The 12,448-nt window shown below is 43.0% G+C and overlaps 1 protein-coding gene across 2 annotated transcripts in view; it reads right to left on the minus strand.

Annotated features, from left to right (window-relative positions):
* LOC128002999 (extracellular matrix organizing protein FRAS1) overlaps positions 1–12,448 on the minus strand; it is a 110,071-nt gene that overhangs the window by 68,692 nt on the left and 28,931 nt on the right. For both annotated transcript variants that reach the window (XM_052592489.1, XM_052592490.1), the window contains exons 3-4: positions 560–667; positions 126–218 (exon numbers count right to left, since the gene is read on the minus strand). In XM_052592489.1, coding sequence (XP_052448449.1) covers positions 126–218; positions 560–667 — 201 coding nt within the window. The remainder of the gene's footprint in view (positions 1–125; positions 219–559; positions 668–12,448) is intronic.

Genomic DNA, 12,448 nt, shown 5'->3' on the forward strand with positions numbered 1-12,448 from the left:
TTGTGCACAAAACAAGGCAATCACTGATTCGGGTGCTTGACCAGAAGTGGGACAATTGGCCAAGGGACAGGAAGGGGCTTTTAGCCTCTTTTCATTGGAGTGGTGTCATGAGCAGTGTTACTTACCCCATAAACAATTCCTTCATGCTGACAGATGCCAGGCAACTGTGCAAAACATTCTGGACAGCACTTGTTGGGTGGGATTCTCAAGCGTTGACCCTAGTAAAACATCCAGAAAAACATTTAAACAGATGCATTAACATCTCAGAAAAAATTCAAATTAAAGCAGTTTATAGTAAAAGAAATTTAGAGACAAAATTGCCATTCTCGTAAATGCATTTACATTCATTATATTTTTTATAATGGCATCTCTTAATCTTCAGCAGAGCAGTGAATTGCACTGACTTTTGTGAGAAGCGAGTCAAACCGACACTCTCAATGTTTCACATGATTGGCTGTTTGCTGCACGTCACACTTTCAGGTGCACGCACTCTAGAGTTAATCACACGCACTGTTTTCACCCTGTTTTAAAGGCACACGAGCAAATACTTCATTCTTACTCTCTGAAAGTCACACTGGGGATTTCGGCAGCGAGTGGGTTTGCAGATGACAATATCATTGTAGCAGAAGCAGTCTTGACAGGTGTCTGGTTTCCATGATGTATTGTTCTATAACAGGAAGAAAGGTACACAGACATAAATCCATGCACACCAAATGCCGTCATCTCTCAGTTTATGATGCATGCATTGGGAATGACGCAAAACCTTGACAGTGTAACATCTGGAGATGATGACAACATAAAAACATGTCAGAAGGATCAGTCTCCAATCCCAATAAAGATTCAACATTTTCTTACTAAACATTTACAATCATCAATTTTCAAACCAGCATCAGATTTTTTTGTTGTATTTTTATAAATTCCAAGCTGAAAGGGCTTTAACAAGGCCATTGGAAATGGTTACAACATTATGCATTTAACCCGAGACATCTCCATTACCAACAATAAATGTTAGAACCTCAACAGATAAGACTGACAGAGGCTGCTATGGTATTTTAAGATGTATTAACAGTCTTGCCTGAGGAACATAATGATTTACAAGGGTATCGGATGAACAGGTAAAACAGAGGAGGAGTCTCCTTCATGTCAATGTTGCCTTTTCACTGACTGAGCTTATCCAAGCAGACATAACCAGACAGTTTGGACTGGACCTAAAACAAATTCACTTGATCTTTTGACACTTAAGAGGTCATTGTATTATAAAAACTGTATTGTCAGTCTAAACACAGCTTATATTGAAGCCAATCTGTTAAAATGACACTTAATGACATAATAGTGTGGCTAAACACCGCCTCCGCAGAAGAAGATCAGCGGCTGCTTCTACATCACTGCCTGTTTAGCCCCGCCCACTGATTCACGCATGTATCTTAACTAACTAGAAACGTGCAGAGAGATTAAGAATTTTTTTTTTTTAAAGATGGCTAGAAGACAGCAATATGCTATTCAATACCAAGTTGTGGAAAAACACTGTTGCATTGCCTTCCTTCTTATCCCAGCATTAGGAAAGAGAGATTCATTTACAAGCAAGGCACAATTTTCAGTAAGATTGAACCTAAAAGATGATGATGAGCTACTACATTGGAATCTGACAGTAATGTCGCACCACACAAGTGTGAGTTACTGTTTTTATTACATGGTCACTATTGCTTTGTCTGCTAATACAGATCGTTTGATATGCATTTATGGGTTTTTAACCTAAATCACAACAGTGTCCATCTGTGATTGATGCAGGCTGTCAAACATACACAACTGTAAGCTAATTATACCCTAGGGCATTTACTTCCAAGTCTACAATCTGCTACACCTATTCAAACAGAGCGTTCAGATGAGGGGGTCAAAGCAGGACAGAAAAAGTCTGTTCTAAATCATGATGTTTTTTGATGTAAAAACATTATAAAAAACAGAGAACAGGACCTCAGAGAACAGTATAAAAGGATAAACAGGAAGTTCATGACCTCTTTTAGAAAGGTGAGGGGGAATGAAACACTGTGCTGCCACTGAAGCATTGATTTTAGTAGTCTTACAGTCATTTGATGACATTAACTTGACTCTAGCTGCCTCAATGCCAACCAAGCCAGACTGCAAATAAAATGAATGCAAATGAAAAAAAAAAAACATTTTAAAAATTATGTAAAAAGCAGACATTATTGGTAAAAGTTAGTAAAGGTTTGTGCTCATTTAAAGTGGTTTTGTCAGTGTTTCCTACACACAACAAAAAATTACTCTTACAGACCATTCCTTTTAATAAGTTAGTAAAAAGAATTCCCACTTTGAATTCTGAATTAATAACGTATTCTAAAAAAAATGAAACCTTTTAAATAAATTTTAAATAATAAAAAAAATTTAATTGCTTGTTTTTTTATTGTTGTGATTTTCTTTTCTTTTTTTTCTTTTATGTAAAGCACTTTGAATTACCACTGTGTAGGAAATGTGCTATATAAACATGCCTTGCCTTAAATGACACAAATACAGTGAGACAATTTAATTTATAAGAGCTGATGTTAAGAAGAAAACGTAGTAATGTTGCTTTAGAGCAGTAGCGCATAGCGTATGTAAAAAAATGTAAACGTTTTTAAAACTAAAGGCATCACAGACCTGTAAGAAGTCGTCAGAAGCAACAAATTCTAAAAAGGAGCCATGCAGAAAATATGACCAGTCCTACCTTGATCTTGGTTTTATTGCCTGTGGAGGTCCAGACGCTGAGGAAGTCCCTCAATATGTTTTATGCTTAGAAAGGTTGGCCAGTGCTAGCATGAAACCCTCAAAACTTAAACGGCACCTCACAACAAAACACTCTGCATATGCCAACAAGGGGCGATCGAAGAGTATCTTCGTCAGCAAAAACTGATTAAAGGTACAACCAGCATCCCTGAAAAAGCAATGCGAGCATCATTTTTAGCTGCATATCGAATGGCAAAATCCAAAAGGCCACACACCATAGGAGAAGAGCTTCTGCTCCCAGCCTGCATAGACATCATTGAGGAAATGCTGGGTAAAGAAGCTGCAGGAAAGATCGCTAAAGTTCCACTTTCTGATAAAACAGTACAACGGCGTATTGAGTGAATGTCCTCTGATTTACGCAAACAGACAAGTGACAAAATCCGGAGTAGTGTTGCATTTGCTCTACAACTGGATGAAAGGACATATGTGGCAAAATGTGCACATTTACTGGCTTATGTCAGGTATGTTGACTCCACTGACATGGTTGAGGACTTCTTGTTTTGTGAAGAACTGAAAGAACGAACGACAGGGGCAGATATTTTTGACTGCATAAATGGATTCATAACGTCCGAGGGCTTCCAGTGGGATAACTGTGTGGGTCTCTGCACGGACAGTGCGGCTGCAATGACAGGCAAGAAAAGTGGTCTTTGTTGCTCGAGTAAGGGAGCTGGCCCCATTAGCTACTTTTACCCACTGTTTTTTACATCGAGAAGCCCTTGCCAGGAAGAAACTGCACCCGGAATTAAACGATGTGTTGCAGATACAAATGCTATCAAGGCTGGGGCACTCTCCTCATGACTTTTTACATCGCTATGTACTGAAATGGGCTCAGAACATCAGCACCTCCTGCTTCACGCCGAGGTCAGGTGGCTATCACGGGTTAATGTGTTAACTCATCTGCTTGGGCTGAGAGAAGAGGTCTCGCAGTTTTTAGCAAGTGTTAATTCTCCTCTTGCTGTACATCTGTCAGATGAAAAATCTGTCGGACATATTCACTCATATAAATGTACTGAATGAAAGCATGCAAGGTCCAGCATCATCCATCCTGACCTATATGGATAAGATCACAGCTTTCACCAGCAAGCTGAAATTGTGGAGATCCCGAGTGGAAAAAGGAGTGTGGGACATGTTTCCATCACTGTGCGGAGTGTGTGCCAATGACAGTGAACGCATCCGAGACACTGTACATTCTCACCTCGGTGCACTCATTCACAAATTCCACGAGTATTTTCATCATATTAGAGGTAAGATACATGTTTTTGGTTATATTATTATTATTATTGTTATTTTATACGTTAAACACTCTAATCAGTTGACTTAATTGTAATAGTAATTTAATTTTTTTCTATCAAATCAATCATCTGTAGAAATGACAGAATGGGACTGGATACGGGATCCTATTTGTATTGAGGTGAGAGAGCACTGTGTCCGAACAGGAAGAGCAGAGGAGGAGCTGATGGATGTGCCTTCAACTGCTTTTCAGAGAGTCAAAGAGTCTCGGACAGTTCTGGGTGTTTGTTGCCAATGAATACCCCACATTAGGAGCTGCTGCACTCAAAGTTTTGGTACCCTTTTCTACCACTTACCTATGTGAGAGTGGATTTTCTGCTCTGACTGCAATGAAAACAAAATACAGATCACAGCTACAACCATCACAAGACATGCGTGTCAGTCTATCGGAAATAATTCCTAGATTCGATGTGTTGTGTTCAAAGAAGCATGCACACGCTTCACACTAATACATCTCACTTGCTTACTCTTAAGCTTGAAGTAGTTATTAAACACAATATTTCAGTTCTTGAGATTTGTACATGTTTTTGCTAATCAGCAGTACTCAGCTATTCCTCTCATAACCTTAACATATCCATTAGGCTGCTGTTTTCACATCTGAATGGTTATAACTTTCTGTATTTCTTTCAAGCCTTTTGGTATTGCAAAATCAATTGTATTTTTCATTCATATGAAAATAAATTAAATTAATAGGAAAATAAAAACGGTTCTCTACTTACTTCTAAATGAAGATGTGTTTTTTTCCCATAATTCCATTTAAACATTTTATGGCCGGTCTTGAGATTGATTATACTTGTCTAGGTGGGTCCTAGAATGAAAATGTTTGGGAACCCCTGCTTTAGAGGACCTTCATACTATAGATATCCACACAAATCATCAAGATGTGTCACGATGGACTGGCACGAGGTGCCTGAGGTGGGTCTCGAACCCGGGTCTCCCAGTCAGGGTAAGTTAGTTCTCTACCTCTGGTCTACTGGGAAAAACAGTTTCTTAGAAGACCCATGTGCAGAAGGAAGGGCAAACTCAGAGGCTCAGGTAACCCAAAGGCAGGCAGTCTTTACTTGATCTCAGTAGTAAAATATAAACAGAATATCAGTTACAGCACCAAACAGAAGGTAATCCAATAAGCAACTGGAAAATGAAACTTAACAGGTCTACAACACAGGTAGTACATACTGGGTAGGCTCAAGACTGAACACAGCACAATGAAACTGCCAAACTTAAATAGGTCAAAGAACAGGTGGAAAACATTAACTTAATGAGCAGTCTTAATTAAAGAGTTCACGGCCGTTAGTGCCACCTAGTGGCCTGGAAAGTTCTCATTAAGGTGCAGGGGGGTGCCCACCAATGGTTGGGAGAGTAATTACATGTGGTAGCAGACAGCGCTCCCTAGTGGCTTGGAGAGTAATTACAAGAGGAGTCTTACAGGAGCCCCTCTCTCAGGAACGGCTCCTGACGTTCCGTTGGCTCTGGTTGGAGTCATGGCGGTGGAACTCTCTGATCAGGTTTGGATCTAGGATGTCTTTAGCTGGCACCCAGGACCGCTCTTCTGGGCCATAACCCTCCCAGTCCACTAGGTATTGCACACTCCCACGGACTCGACGTGAATCTAGCAGTCGACGGACCGTATACACTGGCTGCCCACCCACGACTTGGGGTAATGGAGGGGGCTTCTTGGCTGTGGACAGAGGAGAACAGACAACCGGTTTCAAACGTGAAATGTGAAAAGTGGGGTGGATGCGCATAGACCTTGGTAAGAGTAGCTGGTAGGACACAGGGTTGATCTTCCTAAGGATCTTAAAAGGACCAATGAATCGGGGTGCCAGTTTCCGAGACTCTAGATGAAGTGGAAGATCTTTAGTTGACAACCACACCCTCTGACCTTGACGTAGTGATGGCCCAATTCTACGGTGCTTGTTGGCCTGTTTCTGCTGCTGTTGTGATGCTCTCAGTAAGGCTGTACGTGCTCTCCGCCAGGCCTGACGACACCGCTTGACTAGTTGAGTTGCAGCAGGTACCTGGACCTCTAGTTCCTGCTCAGAAAACAAAACTGGGGGAAACCCAAATTGACATTCGAATGGAGTCATGCCCAAGGATGAATGGTGTAGGGTGTTATGAGCAAATTCAGCCCAGATCAGACGGGAGCTCCAGGTGCTTTGATTATTGGACACCAGGCACCTGAGGGTCTTCTCAATCTCTTGGTTGACCCGTTCTGTCTGCCCATTAGACTGAGGGTGGAAACCAGAAGACAGACTGATGGATGCTCCAATTAGACGGCCAAAAGCTTTCCAAAATCGAGAAGTAAATTGTGACCCCCGATCAGAGACCATGTCTTGAGGAAACCCGTGGATCCTGAAGACGTGCTGCATCATGAGGTCTGCGGTCTGACAAGCTGTGGGGATCTTAGGCAGAGGTATCAGGTGACATGCTTTTGAGAATCTGTCTACTACCACCAAGATGACTGTGTTACCTTGTGATTTAGGAAGTCCAGTAACAAAGTCCAGGGAGATATGGGACCATGGACGTCTTGGGATGGGTAAAGGATGGAGTAGCCCTTGAGGGTGGGTCTTAGACTCTTTATTCTGGGCGCATACAGAACAGCCAGACACAAATCTTCGGACATCCACCTGCATACTGGGCCACCAAAACCGTGTCTGGATGCGCTTCAAAGTTCTTGCAACTCCAGGGTGACCCGAAAGAAGAGATGCATGTCCCCACTGCAACACATCAGAGCGTACAACATTAGGAACAAAAAGGCGGCCTGGGGGGCCATTACCTGGGTCAGGCTGTTGTCGTTGAGCCTTCTTTACTGCCACTTCTATTCCCCACTGAACCCCTGCCACCACCTTGGAGCTGGGAATGATGGGCTCAGGTCTGTCCTCCACATCTGGCATGTCGAACTGTCGCGAAAGGGCATCAGGTTTTGAGTTCTTTGAGCCAGGTCGATAAGAGAGAATAAACTCAAAGCGGTTAAAAAAGAGAGCCCATCGGGCCTGGCGTGGATTCAGCCTCTTAGCCTCCCGGATGTATGTGAGGTTCCGGTGATCTGTCCAAATGACAAATGGGTGTTTGGCCCCCTCTAGCCAGTGTCTCCATTCCTGTAGTGCCAGCTTCACCGCCAGTAACTCTCGGTTACCTATATCATAGTTCTTTTCTGCTTGGGTGAGTCGACGTGAAAAAAAGGCACAAGGATGAAGCTTATTGTCCCTCTTGGCCCGTTGAGACAAAACAGCTCCCACGCCGACATCTGATGCATCCACTTCTACTACAAAAGGCAAATCTGGATCAGGGAGGGTCAGGATGGGTGCAGAGGTGAAGCGGTGCTTGAGCAGCTCAAATGCCTGATTAGCCCCTTCAGTCCACTGAAATGGCTTTGAGGTCTTCTTGGTAAGGGCTGTAAGGGGTTCTGCAATAGAGCTGAAATTTCTTATAAACCTCCTATAAAAATTTGCAAACCCAAGGAAGCGCTGTACCTGTTTGACAGAGCAAGGCTGAGGCCAGTTCAGAACTGCTTGGGTTTTGCTAGGATCCATCTGAATGCTGCCGTTGGAGACAATGAACCCAAGGAAGGAGACAGTTGATACATGGAACTCACTTTTCTCAATCTTCACAAAGAGCTTGTTTCTTAACAGTTGAGACAAAACCTGCCGGACATGCTGGACATGATCTTGGTAACAGCGGGAGAAGATTAAGATGTCATCCAGATAAACAAATACAAATTTGTTTAGCATCTCTCGTAGAACATCATTAATGAATGCCTGGAAGATGGCTGGGGTATTGACTAGACCAAAGGGCATTACCTGATACTCATAATGGCCAGTTGGGGTGTTGAACGCCGTCTTCCACTCATCCCCGGCACGGATCCTGACCAGATGGTAGGCATTCCTAAGATCCAGTTTGGTGAATATTGTGGCACCTTGTAGAAGTTCAAAGGCGGAGGTCATCAATGGCAGTGGGTAACGATTCTTTACAGTGATACGATTTAAACCCCGGTAGTCAATACATGGACGGAGACTGCCATCCTTCTTTCCCACAAAGAAAAACCCAGCACCTGCTGGTGAGGTTGAAGGGCGGATGAATCCACTGTCAACAGCCTTGTTGATATATTCCTCCATAGCAGCTCTTTCTGGGGCAGACAGAGAGAATAGCCTCCCTCGAGGTGGACAGGTGCCAGGATGCAGTTCAATGGCACAATCATAAGGTCTATGGGGAGGAAGAGAGGCAGCACGTTCCTTGCTGAACACTTCACAGAGGTCTGCATACTCTTGGGGGACACGGGATAACTCGGGAGAGGTAGAGAGATCTGTGGAAGCCACTTGTCTCATTCCAGATATAGCCAGGCTCTCCTTGGATGGGAAGGTTGCCTGTGGCTCAAGAGAATGACAGAGAGACAAACCAGACACACAGCAATTAGGCCCCCACCCACTTATCTGGTTGGAAGACCAGTCAATTCTTGGATTATGCAGAGCTAGCCAAGGATACCCAAGGATCAAAGGGAACTCGGGAGAATTAATTAAAAAAAACTGTATCTCTTCTCTATGAGAACCTACTTGAAAATGGAGCAATGTGGTGCACTGGCTTACCTGGCCAGAACCTAGGGGCCTTCCATCCAATGCGGTTACAGTTAAGGGATCATGGAGAATGATGGGCTGGATCTTTAACTGTGTTGCCAATGCGGAATCCATGAAGTTTCCGGCAGCACCAGAGTCTATGAAAGCCATGAGCTCGTGACGTTCATTGCCCCAGGAAATTGAAACATCAATCAAAAGGCCCGAAGCTGCTGGTCGGGGGTAAGTAATATCTCTCGTCCCAGGCCCCCTCGTCTTGGGCGAGAGCTGCCTTTTCCCGCCAGTTCAGGACAATTGGACCGAAAGTGACCGGACTCACCACAGTACAGGCAACACTTATCTCTCATTCGTCTCTCCCTCTCAGCCTGTGATAACCGGGTTCTTCCCAGTTGCATTGGCTCCTCCGGACACCCAATCAGTGAGGAAGGTTCCACAAAACCAGTGGGGGTGTGGATCGCGGGTAGTCGAGTCTCATGACAACGTTCACTTTGACGATCTCGAATGCGGTTGTCCAGTCTGATGGCAACATCAATTAGAGACTCCAAATCAGGGGCTGGGTCTCTGTAGGCCAGCTCATCCTTTAACTCACGTGATAGAGCACGATGGAATGCAGCTTTCAGGGCTCGTTGATCCCACTCACTTTCGGTAGCCAGGGTGCAGAACTCGATAGCAAACTCTGCAACACTGCGGGTTCCTTGTGCAAGTTGAAGAAGTCGATGATCAACCTCTGCTCCACTAACAGGGTGGTGGAAGACCTTCCTCATCTCAGCTATGAAGAGATCACTGTTGTACGTGAGAGGAGACCTCCTCTCCCAGAGAGCTGTAGCCCAATCCAGTGCTTTTCCCACAAGAAGGGTTGTCATATAAGCCACTCTGCTGCTCTCTGTAGGGAAACTGTTAGGCTGCAGTTGGAAAGCAAGGGTACACTGGGTAATGAATCCTCGACACCTCTCTGGGTTCCCATCATACCTCTCAGGGGCTGGAAGTCTAGGCTCAAGCAGGGGACCAGGTGGTGGAGCAGTACCTTGGGACAGGACTGGCAGAACTGGAGTAAGTTGAGGTATGGACTGGGTTTGTTGGTCTGTAGAGGCTTGAGATACAGATTGAAGTCTCAGACGCTGCAGAATCTCAGTCAGGATTTGTTCATGTTTATGAATGGCCGCAGCTTGACTAGAGAGCTCAGATAGTATCCGTTCCACGTTGGAGGGAGGAGTCTGTTCCTCTGCTGGGTCTACTTCCATGGTTCAGTCTTGCTGTCACGATGGACTGGCACGAGGTGCCTGAGGTGGGTCTCGAACCCGGGTCTCCCAGTCAGGGTAAGTTAGTTCTCTACCTCTGGTCTACTGGGAAAAACAGTTTCTTAGAAGACCCATGTGCAGAAGGAAGGGCAAACTCAGAGGCTCAGGTAACCCAAAGGCAGGCAGTCTTTACTTGATCTCAGTAGTAAAATATAAACAGAATATCAGTTACAGCTTTACAGCACCAAACAGAAGGTAATCCAATAAGCAACTGGAAAATGAAACTTAACAGGTCTACAACACAGGTAGTACATACTGGGTAGGCTCAAGACTGAACACAGCACAATGAAACTGCCAAACTTAAATAGGTCAAAGAACAGGTGGAAAACATTAACTTAATGAGCAGTCTTAATTAAAGAGTTCACGGCCGTTAGTGCCACCTAGTGGCCTGGAAAGTTCTCATTAAGGTGCAGGGGGGTGCCCACCAATGGTTGGGAGAGTAATTACATGTGGTAGCAGACAGCGCTCCCTAGTGGCTTGGAGAGTAATTACAAGAGGAGTCTTACAAGATGTGAGCTATGTCAGAGGCTTATTTAAAATGTATGTGACAAATCAGATATACAGTATGTACACATAACTTTGATTTGCTCTTTCTAATCATAAATTCTGTTCAGCTGTGTTATAAATCACACACAGTGACAGCTATCCTGAGGAGCCATCTTGTCAAAGTGACACTTTCAGCAAGTGTTGATGGGTTGCGCATTTCAGGCGCAGCACGGAGGCTCTGAAGTGACACTGCACAGATGTCTTAATGGGGAATGGTCCCAATGTGGCTTTGAATGGCCAGCTTGAAGAGATCTGAGGACAGTCAATATCTCAGCAAACTGTCTGTGGTATCCAGAGGCCCTGAGTGGTGATACAATCTCAGTCTGAGTTCTAGAAACACATCGCATGCGATCTGTGACATGCAACACATTCAGCTATAACTGTGAAAATATAACATTGCACCTATAAGAACAAATACACCCAATTTAACCTATGAAGACCAATGTAATGGGGAAAAAGAGTATTGTAAACATTAATATGTTAATGTTAATAGTTCAACCAAAAATTTAAAATTTTATTGTTCCAAGCACATATCTTTCTGTTGAACACAAAATATTAGTCTTTGAAAAAAATTCTAGCCACTCTGTTCCACTGAAGTAAAATAAATGAGGGCTGGGGCTGTCAATTTTCAAATAAAAGAACAACATTTTTATTTTGAGATGAACTTTAGGCAAGAGCCATAAAACCAAGTCAATGTAATGGAAATTGTGTTGATAAAGCCTGTTTTTGATCAGCTATATAAAAGAACAGCTGCAGAATTAAAATGAAAAGTGTGCTGTGCTTTCTCAGCCGAAACATAAACTTGATAAAACCCTCTAAACGACATTACCCACAAACCTCCAGGTATTTCCTGACATTTCATAAATGATAATCTTATCAGACCAATCAAAACAAAATGAATTTTAATTAGCCTGAGCTAGCTTGAATCAACAAAGTCTGCACCTTAGGTGGAACTAAGGACATTTCTTTCTAGCATCAAAACTTCTGCTTCTTGTTCATGGAGATTACATTCCTATTGCATTATGAGTAAGCAAGGCCCTGAAGTATTGAATTTTTAATCGCTAGTTTCAGTAATGACTGAGAGCAGGTTGTATTTCTCCAGCAGACTTTTGGAGCATTTCTGAGCAAGCAACACATTTGAGATAATGATATCTTTATTACCTCAACAAAATAGGCCACAGAAGTTTTTTTTTTTTTGCAATAATAACTGGAAACTATATATATAAGTTATTACAGCTATAAATCCATAATATGATGACATATGGTACAGTTATTTATCATTATAGTTTCATCAACACCTCATATACAGTGGCCCCAAAATGTATATGAACATATTTGGACACTTAATTTAAATGCATTTTTTACCTCACAACTATTCGGAGCTATACTGTATTTGCAATGAGCAGTCTCAAGGTCACTGTCAACATATAAAGTTCACACTGTAGCCACAGGTATGGATCAATACAGTTACTATAAACATGTTCCTCAAAGTTTTCTATCAGAAGAAATACTTTTGTCTTGATTTAAATCTATTACTAAACAATAAAGTTGAGTTTTTTCTAAAGGTGGTTTTAAAGATTTGCTCACGCCTTCCCCAAAAAGTGAAGAGAGTGGGTATGCATGTCAAAAAAGCTATTTGGTTGATGTATTGGGTTGTCCGAAACACAAAGTATGCTTGAATGTGCCCATGGACACGCTCCAAACAACGTATGAGAAGAATCGACAAATAAGGAAACTTGCTGGTGAAGCTAAAGATAGGTCTGGATTTGGTCCAGTTGACATGTTTGGGTTAACAGGAGCATACTGTGGGTAAGGTGTACCGGCACAATCTCCAGGATACACGCGAGTTTGTGTGACAGAACATTTTTGATAAATCAGCTGAGGATGTAATGTGACATATTTGGTGGGCCATATCAGGTGCAGTTCAGATACACACCATTAGCCACAGACAAATAGTCTCTTATGTGC

Source organism: Carassius gibelio, chromosome A5 (genome assembly GCF_023724105.1).
Source record: "Carassius gibelio isolate Cgi1373 ecotype wild population from Czech Republic chromosome A5, carGib1.2-hapl.c, whole genome shotgun sequence".
NCBI classification, from domain to species: Eukaryota; Metazoa; Chordata; class Actinopteri; order Cypriniformes; family Cyprinidae; genus Carassius; species Carassius gibelio.